A 20,291-nucleotide genomic window follows, 5' to 3' on the forward strand; every position below is an offset into this window, starting at 1 on the left:
TCACTGCCCTGGGCAGCCTGTTCCAATGCTTGACAACTCTTTCGGTGAAGGAATTTTTCCTAATATCCAATCTAAACCTGCCCCGGTGCAACTGGAGGCCATTTCCTCTCATCCTATTGCTTGTTACTTGGGAGAAGAGACCGACCCCCACCTCAGTACAACCTCCTTTCAGGTAGTTGTAGTATGAACTGCTAGGTTTCAAAGACAAGCTTTCAGATTATAGGAGACGCTTTAGAGGTGTATGGCCTAGAGATGTATCAATTGTAGGTTTTAATGCAGCTGCCTTAAAGAGTCTTGTCTGTGTAAGTCATTACTTAAAGTTGCTGCATCAGGAGGAAAATAGTCATTCATAAGTATTAATTTAGTCCTTTGGGAACATAAACATGGTGTATACACTAAACAAACCTGATCCTGCACTAATCATAAAAATGAAAGTACTCATCCAGTTAACTCCATTAAAGCTGCTGGTGCTACTAACGTATGTTTTGCTAAAGACTTGTGTAAGGGCTGGGATGATGGGGGTCTTTTTTTCTGTTTACACGCAGTCCCTAAAAAGGCTGCATCTACTGTGTCATTTCTGGAGCATTGATAGTTTGTTCATTGCTCCTCATTTAACATGTGGTGTTTCTACTGCTGCCGACAGACTTTGCTATGGAAGTTAGCTAAAGAGAGAAATCACAAAGCAACTACAGCTACTGAGATTAAGCATCCCAGGACACTGTTCAACCACAAGAGGTGCAAGTGTTTGCAAAAGAAAGGTTCACTCAGTCAAGCAAACAAAACCAAGTCCTGGGACAGCAAGTGCCTCTGCTGACTTTGGCAGGTCCGCTTCCATGTTTAAAATTGGGCATATGTACAAGATGGGGACTTCTGCATAGTCTTTTGCAAGAGGCTCTGAGAGAAACTGTATAGTTTCAGGGCAAATGTAAAGATTTGTTGTACAGCCTCAGGGCAAATGTAAAGATTTGTCCTAGATGAAAATTTGGTTAAAGGCCAAAGTAAGACTATCTTATTCATTTTAATGCCTTCCAGTCATTTCCCTGTGTGGTCACAGGTCCCTAAGCAGCTCAGCCTGAGTCCTCCTCAGCTGTAGCTTGTTTAATTGATTAGGCTATTTGAGAGTTTCTCTTAAAATCCCCACCCTTTTGCACTCAAGGTAAGTTGTGGTAACATGGTTTCTCAGGAACAAGTGCTTGTGTCCCTGCTGTCTGAGAAGTCCCCTGCACAGAGCACCTGTAGCAACTTCCATAGGAGGCATCCATTTACCCCTTCAAAAGAAAAATCCCACAGAATGGCTGAGCAACAAGGGGAAAGGAGCAACCAGGTAGGGATTTACAATGTTGATGGTATTTGCTCTTCCTTTCCTTATATGTCACAACAAGAAGGTAGAAGGATCAAGAGAAGTCAAAAAGGAGCTTTATGGCCAGCAGCACTGCTTTGCTCCTGACTCACACAGCTGAAACCACCATGAAATGTCACTTGTAAAGCAGACAAAAATATGTCTGCCATTTACTTTAATGGGAAGGTCACTATTATTTCTGTTTCTCTGTGGGAGTTAGCAGGAGCCAGCAGTTGTGGGGAACTTTGCTAACCCATGCACCTCCTCGTTGTCTTGTAGAGCAGGAAAATGGGACCAGGGCAAGCCATGGAGAACCTGCTATCAAGCATGCAGTGCCCAAATCACCACAAAACAGGGTCCAGAAGATCTGTTCAAAAGGTGAACAAATGCATTCAAGTTGATATGGACTTGGAAGAGGAGAACCCCAATGCAGACCTGAGCTTTTTTCCAACAACTGGCCTTTCTGGAAAGCTGCAGCAATCTCCGGGGAACGTGTCACCTTCCCAGCAAGGTCTTTCCTTATCCGCCCAAGGACAGTCTGCCATGCCAGCTCTGCTACCGCTACTGCCAGCCCCTCCACCTCTACCCCCTGGGTGTAAGGTGCTTCCTCCACCCCTTCCCATGCCTGGCATAAATGGCCCATCACTCCCACCTCCCCAGCCACATGGTAACCCTGAGTGCAGTCATCTTACTTGTGGATATGTGGGGCAGCCCCACCCTAAGAAGACGCCAACGTTGAGGATGAAGGTGTTTCACTGGCAGAAGCTCCCCTCTGACGTGGTGAGACGTACGTGCTTGTTTGTAACACTGGGTTGATCGGTTCATTTATGTTGCATCCAAACAAAAATGCTCATGTTGGGGAGCTAGGCCTTGATGCAGTAAGTCAGGTCACATAGGCGGTCCCATTGCTCCTTCTCAGTCCTACAAAAAATTAGTGATCACAAATAAATATGGAAAGCTAGGCCTTTGCCAATAAATGGAGGAAATAGTAGTTTGGGAAAAGCACTGAACTGAGGCTCTGTGGCTGCTAAAATTATCTTAACCTCTCAGTCTCTATTTGTTACTTGTTAAAGTGATGTTGTGAGTCTGCACTAATTAAGGTTTGCAAAACTCTCTGAGTGTGTTGAGTGGAAAGATCTCTTGAATAGTCATGCCCTGTGGTCCTTCCTAAGGAGCTCCTGGCACATCACCAGTGAGTATCTTCTCAGCTGAAGCTTTTACTTTTTTTTTTCCCCTTGCACAGCCAGAAGATATATCAGCCAAGATCTAAGGCTGAAAACTTGTCAATAGGGCTGGGGAACATGTATCCTCAGGGCAGGATGTAGCCTCCAACTTCCTTTCCTACTGACCACAGCTGTGTGACTTGCGTGGGTTTTTTCCCCCACACAAAATAACACTAAGGTCTGTGGTTAACATGTGGTCTGCCAAAGGGGTTTGCAAGTCCTGCTCAACCTTCAGCAAGGAGACTGTGAACACATTTCCATTTATGTTGCAGCTTTTAATACTCGGTTCACATAACACAGATCTCGTAGTTGTTCTCCGTTATGCTTATCACCAAGAAAGGGACATCAGAGGTTAAGAACTCGCTGCTATGATAAAATACATAAACACGCATGTAAAAAAACAGTTTGAGCCACGGTCTGCTTTCTTGGGCAGAGATACAAATTCAGATTCAGCCCCAATGTCTTCAGTGCCACTGTTGCAATCTCTCCGAAAGAAAAAGAAGGTGAGATCCTTTGTTAAAAATTCCAGTGTTGTAGACAAGTTCATGTTTCGAAGTGCCATGTGTTATTCGGATGGGTCCTGATGATTCTGGTAATAATGCTGGGCTTGGGAGTCCTTATCTCTTTCAAAGACAGACGTTTACCTAATTGGACGCAAGATCCCCTGTTTGGGTACCACAATTCTGCGACGTGCAGCTGGTCAGCAATAGCAAAAAGAATTTGGAGCAGCCCACTAAGTTCATCTGCTGCCTTCAGTGAATCGAATGTGGCAGTAGTTTTCCAGGTTTAATTAGCCTTAAAACCTTTGGGATGCTGTCTGTGGGAGCTGTCACTCTTAAATAATTAACAGTTGTCCAGGACTAATGAGCATTGTATTTCATTCATCCTTTAAAGTGTTTTCCCTTCCACAAATCACACTTTCTTGAAAGTGCTCCTCTACCTCCATGGTCTGTCTTGAAGTGTTATTCTCTTCCAGAAAGCCGTTCCATGTGGGCTGTAATGCCAAGCAGCAGCAAGGAGCTCATAGAGCCTGACTATGCGAGCTTGGAGCTGCTTTTCTCTGTCCCACCAACAGCACCTAAGGAGAAAACGAGGCCAAAAATAAAGAAAACAAAAGAGGTACTTGGACTGCTCACTTTTTGTAGAGGCTGGCAAAATTCTTGGAAGGGAAAAGCTTATTCACTCTTTATTGTTGTCAATCATTTATAATAAGAAAGTTTGAAATATTTTGATATCTATCGCCTAAGATTACCTAAAAAAAAAAACACAGGAGAGGTTTAGAATTAAACATGTTGAAGTAACTCTGCTGAGGGACAGGTCTTCATCTGAGAGAGGGAGGACATGGGAATTTCAGTATTAATTCTTATAAGCTGGAATATTCTACACAAATCAATTCCCTTCTCTATGCCTTTGCCTCTTTCTCTTTCTAAAATAGATCTAATGACCTGTACTGTTGTAAATTGCTCTTTGTTTGATCAATGAAGATTGTTGATAATGTTGTTACCAGAGAATGAACCTCACCCAACAAACAAACAAAAGCCTTAAAAGTTGTGTTAAAATCAAGGTGAATGTATTCCTAGCTGACTGCTTTTCTTCTTTTCACAGATCACATTCATAGGTCCAAAGAAAAGCCTCCTTCTGAGTATATTTCTGAAGCAATTTAAGTGGTAAGATTTGGAAAGTACCATCTGAATTACTTATTTGATGTGTTTATGTGTTTATTCAGACATTAAATGAAATAAATTTAGCAGAAATACTTTACAACCACTATCTTTCTTTAGCAAGGAGTCAACTTTTTTCCTTTGTTTTTTTTTTAAACTAATGAGATGTGGCACTCTCTTTGCAGACAATTAATATCATGTCTCAAACTGGTATTAAACCTAAAATGAATCACTAATTCCTAAAGAGACAATATTCATAAATAACAGCAAAATCATGTGGAAACATATTTTTGTTTGCTGTTATTGACATAAATATGAACTGCTGGCAGCAACTGTTAGTGAAGATTCCTGATTGGATGTTTCAAGTTTTTTAATTGATTTTAAAGAGACATCTCCAGGGGTTCAGATCCAAAATCGTATATAGTTTTTATTTGCAGTTTTTCTATAAATAGGAAACAGTTTCTATAATTAAAGAAATGGGAATTTACCAAGTCACAGTCCTCATGGTGGGGGGGAGCCAAAGAAAGGAATTTGTACTAGTTTTTGGCAAAATATCTTTACTTTTAGATTCCCTGAAACTACTGCAGGATAAAGATGGACTTTCTGCTCTCTCCCTGCCCATTGTACAATGGCCCATGTTACAAGGGCTTCAAAAAGAAACTCAGCCTAGAAGTTCCTTTGTGTTAAGAATAAATCAGAATCAGTCCGAGGGTGGTTTTTTTTATTTTATTTTGTTCTTTTTTCCATTGCAAACTGCTTCTCAGTGGGGAAGCGCTGTGCATAGCCTAATCCAGTTGCTATTTCCTCTCTCTGCATGGTTCCCTGGGCAGCGGTTAAGCTCTCCCGAGAGCAGTGGGATCACTCAGTGACCGTGGGATCAAAGAGTTGAGCCTCGCTTGCACTCTTGAGGGATGAGGCTGCTCTGCAGCCGGGCACTGCCTCTATTAGTGCTGCTGGCTGCCGGGAGCCGAGCTCTCCAGAGCCCAAACCAGAGCAGTCTGGACTCATTTCAAAGACATCTTGTCTGCCAAAGTTTCAGGCAAGGATTTTGGGTAAAACCTTCTGGGGTCTTTATAAATACTTCTCAGCAGGAGGAGAGCCATTCGTTTTGGCCTTGGCTTTGCTGCAAGCAGTGGAGAAATTCAAAAGTAAATCTCTTCTCAGTGACACTGGACACCCACAGTAAAAGCGGAGCCTTCAGGGTTTGTTGTGTAAAGATGAACAAAGCCTAGAAAGCACATCTAAACTATGAGGAATATTGCTTTAGGCTTAAAAAAAATCCTTTGCTTTTCCATATCAGCACTGTGCTTCTGAGGACTAAGATCCAAAATGTAATGGGAGGCAAGTATAGTAGGAATTACTTCATTTACTCCTACAGTGCAGGCTGAGAGATTGGGGTCTCTTCTGTTTGCCATGTTACTCCTCCCTACGCCATTGCTCCATAACACTTCTCTCTTTCCTACAGCTCTAATGAAGAGATTGCTGCCATGATTCAGAAAGGGGATAGATCCAAGTTGGATGCTGAGATACTGAAGCAGCTACTTAAACTGCTGCCTGAAGACCACGAGGTATCTATTAAGTGTGTTATTCTGACGGAGTTCAGTGTGCTTGGTGCTCAGCTTGAAACGCTTGCACTGCTAAAGCAAGAAGCTATGACCGGATCCCAAATCCTCCTGCACCATCTCAGTCAATGACCTTCCAAGGTAGAGCGGTGGGAAGTCCTCCCCAGCGACAGTCTGGCCTCTTCACACAAAGGCTAGGCAACAGCACGCTGGGAGTCTCAACACAGGTGTAGACCAAGTGCTGCTCTCTATTCCTGTTATTTTAATTAGATGGATGAGGTACATTAGCATTTGGGGACTGAGGTGAATAAAGAGCCTTTCAGAGCAGGTTTCAATGAGGAGAAAGGATCCATCTTTTTAAAAGGGTTGCTAGACTTGGATGCATTGTAGCTTGCTGAAGCCCTGCCTGTGGATCAGGGGTTTATTGTACAAGGTGCTGTACAAATGCAGATGGCCTTCCAGTCAAAACAAAACTTACGTGTTTGCCCTTGCAAAGCAGGTTCGTGTATGCAATTTCTTGTTCATCTGCCTCAGTCCCATTGCCTACGCACACAGAAAGTTCAGAAAAGCCAGTTTCGTGCCTGTAAGAAACAATGGGCACCAGAAATAACTGTGTAGTTATTTTACTGGTTTATTCCCCATTAGATAAATGGCCTGAAATCTTGCAAAGAAGAAAAATCAGAACTATCAAATGCAGATCAGTTTTACCTCCATCTCTTGGAAGTTCCTAGGTAAGCAAAATTTTCTTTGTCTTCAACCCATGAGTGTGGTTCTTATAAGATTTGTCCATAAGAATTAAGGCCTCTGTGTCCTGTGCTAGAGGGATGCTCCTGGCATTCAGCCTTCAGGATAAATCATCTGACTCCTATTTGCGGAGCTGGTTTGAGACACTTTTCCTTCCCAAAGGCCAAACAGGCTTCAGACACCTTTGGCAAACCACAATTAAATTAACCTTGGTATTACTAAGTTAGTGAGCACACTCTTGACTGCTGTACAGCTACTGTCTGTATGGCATGAAGTTGCAGACTGAGTCCTGCCACCAGGCTGCGGATTCACTCCGCCCCTGGTTTAGAGATGCCAGTCTACCAAAGAGAGCCCACAAACCCGTGAGTGAATCCCAGCAGTGTCGGTGCTTTCACCACCTCCCTGATTTTTACCAAGTCAGATGAGGTGTGCACAGAGAAATCTTTATGCTGTTCATAAAAACATGGTGATATGTCGTAATTCATAGAAATAGCTCTCCGTAAATCTGGTCAGTTGCCATGCCAGAGCCGCTTTTTTGAAAATGTCATGGTGAAAACATGACTTTTTGTTGTCTCAAACTTATAGCTAGCTTTAAAAGTACTTTAGAAAATATTCTCATGGCTCTTCCACAACATTAATCCATGGTGACGGCATAAATATCATTAAAGGACATCACTGCAAAAATATTTCAAATTTCTGTTTGGGAAGTTAAAAGGAAGAAGAAAATTCCTGGCTAGTGCTGCCCAGGAACTGTCAAAAATTATGGCCTCATTATGCAAGGAAATCACTGCCAGATGTCAGTGCAACATTGCTTTCTGAAAGAGGAGATGATAATTGTTTCTAGGACATCTTTGGAAATATCTAAGTGTTTGATTTATTTATAATCCAGTTCTCGTGTCAGAGCATTAAAGAGACCATAACAATGCTGGTACTGCGCTTTGCCTAAAATGGGTGATTCTCTTGCTGAACACAAGTCAATTAATCAGGCCTGTGGGTTTTGTTTTTGTGGTGCTTGTTGGTTTGTTTTTTTTTTTTTCTCACTGATCTCTTTTAGCTACCAGTTGCGGATTGAATGTATGCTGATTTGTGAGGAAACAAAAATTCTGCTGGAGTGTCTGTGGCCAAAAGCACAAGCCATCAGGACAGCCTGTGAAAGTAAGTACATCATTGCTGTGCCTATGCCCAGTGCTCAGGCATAGGAAGCTCCTCTTCTACTTGAATAGCATCAGTCGTAGCATATGCTATAATCTAATCAAAATTAACCTTTTAATCACTGAATATGTAGCAAACATCAAAATGATTCTGCAGATTCCTGCTTCTAGAATTTGTTCTGCAGAATTGCAATTTGTGCTGCCCTGGTCTGAAGTGGACCTTCTGTCGACATGAATGACACAAACCTCTCTCCTATTAGTGGTTCTGCAGAGAAGGAAATTTCCTTTATGTCAATGCCAGATTCTGTTTGAATATAGGTTACATCTTTGTGCGCAGCAGAGATTTTTGGCTGTAACAATGAATTGGTTCCAGTTTTTCCTCTAGTGCACACTGGTTACAGTCCAGCTTAGCTCGTTGGTGGAGCAGGCCACAGTGACATAAAAGAATCTGGTTTGACTTCCAAAACAGATGTCCCAGATGATGTTCACCAGTGTTTCAGGAACTCCACACAAAATTAGCCTTGGTTTTAGTTGTAAGTCGGCTCTTTCTTGAAGTTGCTCTTGGATTCTAGCTTCAGTTCAATAGTTTTAGGGAGTCATTGACCTCCTGTTGAACAGTTAAACTGCAAAACTTTCGTTTATGTTTGCACATAAAACGTGGCTATACCTGGCTGTCCGATGTGAGTGCTATAGTTACCCTTTACTGTGTTGCAGTCAACAGCTCTCTGCAGTCCCACCCTGTCCTCCCTGTCCCTGCTCCATCCTGTTGCGTGGGTCACTGTTTCTGTTCTAGTTCTGCCAAACACTTTATTCTTACACCAGATTCTCCTGCTAAAATGCACAGCTTCTGGTTATCACTCTCACTAACGATGATAACAAGGCAAAAAGTCCCTTGCTTTCCTTAATCTAGAATAATGTGTGCTGGAAATGGGGGCTATAGACTTTCACAAATTTATACACTTTCTCATATGCCGTTCTTCCTCATAAGCGGTTGCAGGGATGACACATCTATACTCCAAACTTAATGGGAAAACTAGTTTTCCATCTATTTGTAGCGAAGAGACCACAATAGAAACTCACTCATTCCACTTCCATTCAGCTGATTTATTGCCGTACTGGTATATTTCCAAATCCGTAGCAATGGCTTGACATAATCTTGGATGAGAATTTTGTTACCCCCACTGTCAAACCTAAGGAAAATCCTATTTCTGATCATTTAATTTAATTTATTGAAAATGTCTCTCTTTTTATTCTTCAGCACTTCTTACCAGTCACCGACTGCCAGTTTTCTGCCAATTGATTCTTAAAGTTGGAAACTTTCTGAACTATGTAAGTAAACTGATTTCTTTAATTGCTATATTTCTAAAGATAACAGAAAATACAAATGCAAGACTTGGAAACTGAAAGAAGGAACTCTCTTCTGTATGTTCCAGGGGCATCACACTGGAGATGCTGGAGGTTTTAAAATTAGTGCCTTGCTCAGACTAACAGAAACAAAAGCAAACCAAAGTCACATTACTCTGCTTCACCATATTTTGGAGGTACAACAAACCTGTGAAATTATTCCTGTGTGCATTATTCTCAAATAAACTAAGGGGCTTTGACCTCAGTAGCACCCCACCGTAGGTATCTGGAGGGTGAGCCTCTGTGCCTGAAATACAATGAAGACTTTCCACCACGCTCTGTACAGACGGGATCAAATCCATATGCAGTAATGTTTAGAGAGTTAACACTAGGTTTCCTTTCTCAAGTTTGCTTAACATGTCTGCTTGCTGTTTTCTTCCTCTTCTTCTCCAACTTCTTTCTTGTGTTGACATGTCTCCCAAACGCATCTGTCAAATGAAATTAATTTTAGTGGTATGAAGACAAAATCTCAGGTCAGCTTGTGCACTGTGGCAGCACATGGGATGTAAGCCTGAGCAGTTAAAAGAGCCTTTTGCTTTCTTTTTAACTCCCTATGGGTGCCACCATGAGAAAAAGAATGAATGAGACTAAATTTACCCCTATGCTTTATAAGAATGAAAACCAAAGTGTTAATTTTTCAGTCCTGATGTTGTCCAGCTGAAAAACTTTCATACTCTTTGACTGACTGTGCAAGGTAACCATTTTTCACTTCAATTTTAGGAGGTTGAAAAAAACCACGCAGATCTGCTGCAGCTTCCCAGAGATCTTGACTTTGTTTCCAAGGCAGCGGGGTAGGACATTATTGTTTGTTTTTGTTGTGTATGAATTGCCAGCCTCTTTACAGCCAACAAGGAGCTGAGTCATTTTATGGTAGTGTAATAAGGTCACAGGACTGCTCTGCTGTGGGAGAGAGAGTTTCTGTTCTAACACCAAACAGTGTTGAGATTTATAAATCAACCTGCTTAAGACTTTTTATGTGGAGCGCAGTGTGATTTTTCTTTCAGACGCTCCAGTACTACCTTAGAAGTAACACTGTGTAAATAGTGAACTCCCTCATTTTCTAGGACTGGATTCTTCTTTCACATATCGCAATAGAAACATATCTTCCCTGAAATTTCTCAGTCGAATTCATGCGCAGGCCCATCAAGGAGGTACATGCACAGCGCTGGTGTAAGGAAGGAATGGTTGGGGTGATTTACTGGCAACTGGGAGACCTCAGGAGTCCCTGAGCTGAGTATCAGCAAAAGTTTCTAGTATCTGTGGGTAGAAAGAAAAAATCTGTTTCTGCAGACTTTCCTCCATGTGCCTGAAAGCCTCATGAGACTAACGCCAGCTCTTTCTGTTTAGCTCAGAAGAATCACATGGAGATACGGTAAATTACACTAATTAGAATCCACATTTATAGCACCAGGATTAACATTTTTTAATCCTGTTATGAATTCCTAAGAACCTGGCAGTGTTTTACATTTCCTTGTAATTAGAAGCAGGGGTAACTTCTAAATTTGTAGATGGATTGACATTTGTTAGGTAGCTGCTAAATAATTTTTTAAAAAAGTATTTTTATGCAGTAATAAAACAGAAAATATTATGGCTTTTGTGAGTTATCTGTGCAGAATTTAAGTTGGACGTTGTTTCGAAACACAAATTTCTTTTTGGGTTGTCATAATAGAAATACTTTTGTTACCTGAAACTAAATCTTGCTGATCAATGATATAAATGTGCTCTTTTTTATAAAGTAATTGCCCTCTAGTTTAGTCAAATGTTCAAACTTACAAATTTGATTTGCGAATCAACCTGTGGAGTTGGTTGTTTTGTTTGGATATGTTTACAATGCAAATGCTGCACGGGATTCTTCTAACGCTGCTCGCATCTGGGTGCACCGTGAAGCACCACGTCAGGTTTTGCTGATTCAGTATTGTTTGTCTGGCACGAAGCGTAGGTCAGAACCATAGATGTTGGTTTGGCAGCATAACAAGTTTGGGTCTCCATGTGAGCTAAATGAACTCTGAAAAGAGATACAATTTTGGACTATAAATAGATTAGGGAGAAAAGGCAAGGAGGGAAAAGAACCAGCTAAGTAAGGACAGTATTGGCACAAGGAAGATGAGCGTGTGTTGCCTATGAATAAAAATAGGCTGGAAATTTTGGAGGAGTTTTCTGAATACTAGAACAGTGAGGTTCTTCCACAATCTGACCACGGAGGTAGTGAGGGTAAAAGCACAGACTCTCTTTCTTAGATGAGGGTTTGAGCACATAGAAAAGGATTTATATAGAGAACTACCTGCAAAAGCAGGGTCCAGGTTGGACGATTAATTCTACATTCATTTGCAGAGATGATACTGTTTATAATAATCTTTTAACTCAATGAAAACAAGACTCACCCCTTCAATGTACTGTCCCTTTTGTGGACTTTTCAGAATCCACTTTGATGTTATGCGGGCTGAGGCAGGTGCCAATTTGAAGAAACTGTTGGAAATAGAGAAGCGTTTATTTTTGTCAACAGAGGAGTTAAAAATACAGCATGCAAAATCTGTTCAGGTAGGTAACGTGGGTGTGACACGCTTCCCATCCTTCTTCCTAAACACTTTAAATCTCGTCAAAGGCACTGCAATTCAGGCTGCAAATGGACATAGAGCTCTATGGGAAAGGGGTCATAACTACACTCCCCCTGTACCCCGATGGAAGGAGCATCCCAGATTTTCCTTCACGTCTGTAATGTGGTATCGTGATAAGGAAACAGCTGAGGACCAGTGAGCTTTGTGCGTGGGCAAAAGAAAGGAAGGCCCTAAAAATGAAATGTAGGATGCAACTATAAATGCGTACAGTGCAGTTCAGAAACATGTTTTGTCTCACTGTTCTTTGGGGGGGAAAAAGTGAACAGATTTGCAATATGCTTTTTTTTTTTTTTTGCACATATTTCCAAACATCCTAGCTTTTCATGTACTCAAAATAGGGTCACTTAACTAAAGTTAAAAGGCATAAATCCTGGTGCTGTATCTCCCTTGATCAGTCATCCCAGGCCGTGCCTAATTTCCATGTGGTCGTATGATGAAAGTGGCAACATACCATGAGCTGCTTCGGGCCAAATGCAACCAGGGCAAATGCAGACGGTTCAAATAAGAGGAAAATATCACACATTGTGGACCAATCTTAATTGTAATTTTTTTTAAAAAAACTGACTGCTCTGTGTGAACTGGCTTGAGTCTTCTGGGCAGCTCAGAATATGCTACTTCCTAATATGCACAAATTCTGTTGCAAACTGTGTCTCAGGGCAGTCTCGATGCTTCAAAGGACCTGCAGAAGGAGTTTGCCACCATTGAAAAGAAGAAGGAAGAACTTGCTGATTACCTTTGTGAAGACCGAAAAAAATTGTCTTTGGAAGATGTATTTAGCACAATGAAAACCTTCAGAGAGCTCTTCCTCAAGGCCTTACAGGTGGTTTGCATTTGTGACTGTTTAGAAATAGACTGAAAACTTTTTTTTTTTAAGTAAGCATGAATTTCTTTTTTATTCTACTCCAAGCTGGGCTACCTAAACACTGGCTGCAGAAGTAAATGAAAATAACTGTTTATTTTCTTGCAACCTGCAGTGAGAAATGAGCATGTAGGCAAATATAAAATGTGATAAATGTGATTTTTTTTTTTTTTTTTTTTTTTTGCTATGGAGAGCTAAGAACCCTCCAAGTTGTTGCTCCCACTGCAAAATTATTAATAAGGCCTCAATGCAATAGGAGCTTAGTGGTGTGTGAAAAAATGAGCAACGTGATGCGCTTTATAGGCTTTGCCAATAGGCAAAAGGTAAATTTGCCAATAGGCAAAGCCTCATTGGAAGATAAGTTTACATGCAGGTATGTCATTGTACTAGTTAGTTCAAAACAGTATATTTTGTGTCCCCTACAAAACTACAAATATCCCAAGAGATTATATTTGGCACTTTATTAATTTATAATATTTTACTCCTTGCAATGAGGAGTAAGAAAACAGCAACTTCACCACAAAAGTTGTGCAGAGCACCTTCCAATTAGTAAGCCTCCAGTAAACCTCCATTTTGCATCCCCTACTCCATACTTGACACCTGCACTAAGGTACTTCCTCTAGGGTTTTCTTAATGCCAGGTGACAGTGACTTCACATTTATATATTTTAACGGCAACCATCACACACTCCTGTGCTGATTCCAAGAGAGCCCCAGGCTGGATTTGCCTTCTATAGAGGGAATCATCCACGTTACAAGAAGTATTGGAAGAATACAGACAACTATGCTGGGCAATGTCAAGGCAAGAGAGGCTGAAGGAGTGCTTTAGGGCAGTTTCAGATGAAAACAAAGGAGCTTCTAAGGAAGTGTTGGAAGGTGAAAGATGAAAAATATATCCTGTAATGTTGCCACTACCTGCTTCTCCTGTGAGGCACTGGGCTTCAGTTTTGCAAGCAATACAGCTACCCAGGCTCCGAAGCGATGTGACAGCACCACAGACAGTCTGGAAAATAAACCCTACGAATCACAGATCCTTTGGCAATACACTTGATCCTTAGAGTTCCTAAAACTCTAGGCAGGAAGGGAAGAATTAAGAGAGTAAAGAACATAATGGCTCAGCATCTGTGGAGAGCTATACTGGAAAATTGCTGTGAAGGGTAAATCCAGCAACTGCAGGTCTTTTAAGAAACAGTCCCAATAAAGGTTATGAAGTGTCCTAGTACAGCTGCAGAAGACTTAAACTACTTTTTTGGGTGCTGCTTGTTCACAGCCAGGTTGGAACAACTACAAAGAAGCTTCTTTTGATCTACCCAACATGTAAACTCCCCTTCACCCTGTTTTTGGTTCCATTTCTCAGCAGCACGTCACCTCAAAGGTACCACAGCTGTTAGCCACATTGTATGCATCTGTTACCTCCATTGCAGAGCTGTAATGTAATCTCCTCTCCCTGCTTGCTTTGCTTTCTCCCTATCACTAGTAAAGATACTGTCTGTGCTTGAAACAGCAACATGCTGAGAAGTTGAAGGTTTTAATTTTTAAAGCATCTTTTTGTTCTGTGATTTTGATTTTTACACTAGAATCAGGCACATGCATCGTCTCTTTCCAGTGCCATTTGATGTAAGCTTTAAGGCTAAGGTGTAACTTTTATTTTGAGATGAGTCTTCTGTGTAAAGCAGGTCACTTAGCACTACCAAAATTGTTAGTGCTGTCTTTCCATTCTCACATCACACAAGAAGGGAAATAATTTTGATAAATAGTGATTCTTCACAGCTCCTAAGCTTACCTAGAGAGATTTTGGTTTTGTTACTTCTTTGTTTAAACAAAATCCTTCTTCATTCCTCAAGTGTTCGTTCTGGTCTCTTATCCTTCAGGTAACGAGAACTGAGCTACACAAATGAAATTACTATAATAAGAATCTGCCCTCTTCCTCTCCATCAACTTGAAAAGGTGAAAAAAAGAAAAGTTTTTCAAACACCCAAATGATCCCCAAAGCTGACACGGGGAAAAGGAGCTGGTTTGTCACCCAGGGCTGATGACTGTTTCACCAGTTCTCAAAAAATAAAAGGACCAGATGGCAGGAGGAAGATAGGAAGAAAATAGCTTCCCAGCTCAAAGATAAAAAAAAAGAGAATTGGAGATACACTGAGAACCGAGTTGTAAAATTGCGGGGAAAAGAAACACTGTGTGATTATAGGGGATTGGGAGAAACATTTGCTTTCCCTTCGCACTTGCAGCTGTTCAAGAGGGGAGCTCCCAACAAAGAGGCTGTCTAATCTCAGGAAGAGGAGAAAAGCTGTCAAACAAAATCTGCTCTAGGAAGTACTCGGTTGATGACAGAGGTTATACAGACAGCTCTGCGCAGGGACGGTTCCTCCGAGTGCTCCCCTAGGATAACTGAGCTGGAGCAGCTGCTCCTCAGTAGGGTGCATATGGTGTCGGAACAGGCTGTGCTTTAGAGAGCGTGGGGATAAACAGTTGTTATAGAGCATCTTTTAATTCAAAGATCAAGCAAGTATCTAACGTCCCAGAAAGTGAAAATCCAAAGCGACACCCCTCTTTCATTTAATCTCATCCATACAGCTGCCTTCAGTAATCCAGGAGATGGAGAAGGGATTGTGAATATTCATTCCTCTGTCTTGCTACCACTTTACCTTGTTGGAATTTCTTGTGTTGAAGAAACTCTGTTAACGGTGGTTTTGCGTTGAATTGTTAATGGGGTTTTGGTTTGTTTTTTTTTTTTTAATGCCTCTGAACAATTCAGTTCAGGCTTGCTCAATCCATAAATTTATGCCTAATGTGTTTCAGTTTGTTCTCGGAACTGTGTGTGCACTGCTCAAGTAGCAGGACAACGTATCCCTGAATTCACCTCCTTCATTTCTTGCGGCATGTTAGATAGAGACGTTCTCCCAGGGCCCACAGATCTGCAAGTCTCTCAACAGCTATAATATCTCAAAGACATTATGCTAAGACACAGCAGGAATTTATCAGGCAAGCTCGTAGGAGGCATAGTGATGAAAGGCTTTTAGCCTCTCCCTAAGACTTCACCATCTGTACCCCATTCTTTCAGAAGCACCCTCCATTCAGGGCAAATATATCCTTTTCTTTCTTTGTCAAGAGTACAGCATTTTTCTCTCCTTTTCTAGGCATCCAGTGAAGGTCCCCGTAACCTTGAGCCTATAATGCGCCTATATTTCAGAGAGACTAACGCTATTAATGTTCACAAGTTTTCTTTATTTGTCTGGATATTCCTTTGGACTAAAGGATCCTAGGTTTTTATTTTCTATAAAGGCTCTAAGAAACTTGTGCATGTTTCCTGGGACTTCTTCAGCTCATCTTATGGAAACAGTGGCAGATGATCCATAGCACTCAACCAAATTTATCACTACAATGGGAAAATGTCTCTTCTGCTGCCCAACACTCTGCAAAGGAGACCAGACATGTCTCATCAAGAATCTTATCTGCACCAAATCATCAACATCTTCCTGGACATTATTAAATTTTGTAATATGACACAGCAGCACCCCCCTCTTAACATCACAAGTCTCTATGACAGCAGGCCCAATAACTACTGATCTACCTACAACACATAAATTAGCTACTGACAGGTTGCAGTCAAAAGTAGGCAAGCTTCCAGGTGGTGATGGCAATGTTCTGATGACGACTGCAGCTCTGGAACAAGGAGTGCACAAGCTTTTAAGAAAATGGCTTTTGTCATCTTGATGTTCTGCTACAGTTATCCCAGTTGTTCAGAACCACCCTCTCCTACAATTGTGCTGTTTATCAAAACCCAGAAATATTCTTCCACTGAGTAAAGGTCTTCCTTTACTAGGAGCAATCATTCAATTTCTTTCTCTTCCTCCATTAATCATATCATCCTGGGATCAGCAGCTCTGTGGAAACCAGAGTCCTGCCTGCCTGCGTAAATCCCAACAGGATTTGTGCAGTCCTGGCAGCTGTGTGAGTGGTACCAACAGACATCCAGCTTGGGCTCTGCCACTGAACACTAGCGCAGAAATACAGCTGGCAAATTTAACGGGTGCCTGTAGAGAAACTCTGAATTGCTGTTGAACACAGTTGAAGAGTTCCTGAAATTTCTGGTAGAAATCCCTGAATACAAACAATATAAAATCAAGGTTGCTATGGGATAAATCCCTAGAATGTTAATTAAGTTAAACTAATGTTCTGTTTTGTGGACAAAGGGACTAATTAAGAAGAATGTATTTCAGTCCATAGTCGAATGTTGCAGCTAAAGCTACTGAAATAGTTTGCTGGTAACACCATCATACGGAGCAGGCCAAAGGGGTTAACCATCGAGCTCTGTTCTGCTATTTACCCTCAAAACCCAGCAGCTGAGAGTTTTAAGCATGCATAAGGCATATTCAGAATGCTATTCATTGCCAATTGAGCGTTTCTTAACCAGCTTTTCCTTCCGTAACTCTTCTTATTTATTTTTTTATTTGTCATTCTGTCTGAATGCAGGATAATCAAGAAAGGAAGGAGCAAGCTGCAAAGTCTGAGAAAAGGAAGAAACAGCTTAAAGGAGAAGATGCGAAGAGGCTAAAGGGAGAGTATGAAAAGAGCAGTACATTTAACAAAAACTAATTCTGGTTTTATCAGCCAACCTTTTGTTAATTAGGAGGAAATTATCTGTTTAGCTGTGGCTGATCTAATACAACGAGAGTGATTTAGCCATGGATGAAGTAGTTGTCAAGCAGATAGTGTAGTAAGACATCAATTTTCAAGTGTATGTGAATGCTTGGAAGAAACCATGAGAGGGATGTTAGAAAAAATATCACTCCCAATGAGCAAGTTACTGCCATTTTGCTTAGAGGTGGGTGATGTCCTGCTATTGCTCTGAAGAGCTGTTGGAAGACTTCTAGGGGTATAGAAAGTTGCGCGTACTTGAACTTCAAGCTGCGCTGTGTCACTGTGGTAGGCAAGTTGTGCCATGTGTTACTGTTACCACAACATTTGCTTTTTCCTGATTAGAGGTCCGATTCCTTAAAGCGGTTAGGTGTGTGCTTAAAGGAGCACCTGCGCTTTGCTGAAGAACGGCTGACTGACATAAATGCAGAAAAGCATTTACTGTGCTGGGCCTACCTGAGTGTGAAGCATTTCTAGTGCTAACATTGGCACACATATATTTTAAAATTTTATTTTGGCAAACACTTGACATCCACTCTTCTTGAAGATTTCTGCCAATGACACTTGGTTACAATTCTTGGTCCTTCAGAGAACCACTGCAAAAATGGCATTGGTATATCTGAGTGGAGTTCATGTAAACATTACACTAGATGCTCACCCCTTGGAAGACTGTTTTTCCTTGTATCTGGTGTCTAAATAAATGGCCTTCTTTTAGCTCCTCTTTCACAGTTACTCATCTTTAGAAATACATTTTAAAAATACATAAAATTAATTGAAAACTGACCAAAACAAAGTTTTCAATAGTCTTGACAAGCTGTACTGCAAATATGTTTCACGTACTTTGCAATCGTAACATGCTTCATGTAAAGCTGCAGATTAAACAATAAACCTTTTTGCTGTAAATACAGAAAAGTAACTTAGTATATGGTAAAATAAAATTATAAAGCAACGTTCAGCAGCTGTAAGGATTGAAGGTGTGTTTTGACTCTGTGAAGAGAAAGAGCACCAGACCAGAAGAACCTTCTGCACTTCTAACACGCAGTTTAGATGGAACTGTCGTTATTTTTGGTCCTTTGTGAGAAGGTGGATTTAATTCTTAGGGTATAAACTTAAACATGAGAGAGAATTTAGACTCTGAATTATTTTTTCAGTACTTATTTTAGAAAACTGCGTAGCACTAGTGACAATGGGAATCAGGCATTTTTTTAATCTATTTTAATCTCTATCAGGATATAGTGACATAAATTATAGAGGGTATCAGATCTGGCATGGCAGGATGTCAGAGCTCATCTTAACATTCTTCAGTCTATGTAAAACCTTTTTTTTCTCTTTTTTATCATGTTATTAGCAAGTTAAGTAATTATTTTCTGTATTTATTTTCTGAAGGAGGGAATGAAAAGACACACAGTAAATCTGGTGAAGCCCTATTAGCATGTGCTTACAAGATTACCAAGGCCTGGTTCCACCAAGAGCTAAGTACACCTTTAACTTTGCAGGTATCTCCCTCGAAGCCAGCGATATACAACACACGGGGTCATCCTGTGCATAAATCTTTAAGGCCCCAACCCTACAGTCTTTGAATCTCTGACCTTAACTCCAGTCACATGCTCTGTCAGTGTCAATATCTGGCTTATCCAGTTGTCTGAGGATCATTTCTCTGCAGTTGACAGATCTGCCACGGACAGCACACAGCAGCAAAGCCTCTTGGGGCAGGCAATAATCTCGCTCTCCCGACTTCAGGCAGAAGAGGTGAAGGCAGAAGCACCCATCGCTGATGTATTATTAACAGATTACAAGGGAGGGCTTGCAGCTACTGAAAATTAATGAGAACCAAGCTGAGTCAGAAATTGTTACCAAAATTCAAATGTATGGCACGATTAAGAGAACAGAGCAATACCCTACTTGACTGCAGGTATTAAAAACAGCTTTTCTGTGAATTAAATCCAAGATACAATTTCCTAAAAAAGTTTGGTAACAGGCTTCTACTGATTCCAGAGACTCAGACATCTAGGGTTTTTTTAATTCCTCTGAACATGTTTACATATGTATTTACATTAAGATTTTTTTTCCGTGCTTGATAATGGATTAAGCAACCATCCTGCTTTATTTTCTTCAGCTTCTCTTGCAGCAGCTTCTGTTACTGAGCATTTAAATTCTTCAGGAGAATTGTATCAGATACTTGCAAAGACCAATTCTATGTTATTTCAAGAGAAATGACATACAATATAATATATAGATGTTATTTCAAGAGAAATATGAAGCAGAAAATGAAATGCTATTAAAAGATGAAGAGCAAGTAAATTTTGATGAACAGTACAGGAATTCCACAGCATAACTACCATCGTTACATATAGAAACCAACTGCAAAAGCAGACTCCCCCACTCCAATTTCTTATGCGGATATATTCAGCATCAAATACAAGAGCTTTTCTCTGGCAAAATTCTTAGTGTCTCTACTTACACAGGTCTCATTCATGTGGCTGTAAGTAACAAAGCGATATATGATAAAATGTCATCAGCATAAATTGGTCTTGCAATAGTAAACGCATCAAGTCTTCAAGAGCTGGGGAAATAAGCAAATGTTCTGCTGCTAAAAGCTTACTGCTTACTGGGTTAGTGTTGTATTGCTTGGATTTGCTTTTTTAAAGCATGTAATAATGGTTTAAAAACTGTGTATTAAGGACAAGTTCAACTTTCAATGCAGAGTTTACTCACAACTGCATTGTACTCTAGTATGTATTTGTAATCCAGGGTGTATTTCACTTTTGTATATGTTCATTTTAGTAAACAGAGCTAAACAAACGTACCATCTGTGAGGCTTATTAGTTGTGGGTTTAAATCACGTACTAGCAAATAAGATCCCAAGCAACTGCTTTTCCTGTGCTGATTGCGAATACTGTTGTGGTATTTTTATTTTGTTCATTTTTAAGCGCAACTGCAAGGATAGACTATCTGGATCTTAATCTCCTAAGTAAGATGGTGAATAAATGAGAAAAGGCTTCTTAATTGCATCGGGCAATATAAAACTGTTAAGCAGTTAAATTAATTCCACATGAATTCTAGAAAACTGCAAAGACTTTTTTTTTTAAA

The 20,291-nt window shown here is 40.6% G+C and overlaps 1 protein-coding gene and 1 long non-coding RNA gene across 4 annotated transcripts; one reads left to right on the forward strand and one right to left on the reverse strand.

The window, feature by feature from the left end:
* Window positions 1-1,180: 1,180 nt before the first annotated feature.
* Window positions 1,181-18,442, forward strand: LOC148056865 (inverted formin-2-like). 3 transcript variants are annotated; one of them, XM_087747013.1, is made up of 13 exons: window positions 1,181-1,324; window positions 1,619-2,126; window positions 3,539-3,681; window positions 4,168-4,229; window positions 5,689-5,791; window positions 6,431-6,516; window positions 7,584-7,684; window positions 8,939-9,009; window positions 9,114-9,221; window positions 9,805-9,875; window positions 11,502-11,622; window positions 12,355-12,519; window positions 17,037-18,442. In XM_087747013.1, exons 1-13 carry the CDS (start codon window positions 1,292-1,294, stop codon window positions 17,157-17,159), a joined length of 1,695 nt encoding a protein of 564 aa, XP_087603139.1. In that variant the 5' UTR covers window positions 1,181-1,291; the 3' UTR covers window positions 17,160-18,442. The 3 variants fall into 3 exon arrangements, with proteins under 3 accessions (XP_087603139.1, XP_087603140.1, XP_087603141.1); XM_087747014.1 differs by lacking the exon at window positions 17,037-18,442 and adding an exon at window positions 14,429-14,786; XM_087747015.1 differs by lacking the exon at window positions 9,114-9,221.
* LOC148056866 (uncharacterized) lies at window positions 9,312-20,291 on the reverse strand. The gene is made up of 3 exons (XR_015702174.1): window positions 18,791-20,291; window positions 11,466-11,550; window positions 9,312-9,512 (listed from the first exon to the last, which is right to left on the reverse strand). It is a non-coding gene; the product is annotated as an uncharacterized LOC148056866 (long non-coding RNA).

This window comes from Nipponia nippon, unplaced genomic scaffold, assembly GCF_047370975.1.
Source record: "Nipponia nippon isolate SJK-2023a ecotype South Korea unplaced genomic scaffold, ASM4737097v1 scaffold_11, whole genome shotgun sequence".
Lineage (NCBI taxonomy): Eukaryota > Metazoa > Chordata > Aves > Pelecaniformes > Threskiornithidae > Nipponia > Nipponia nippon.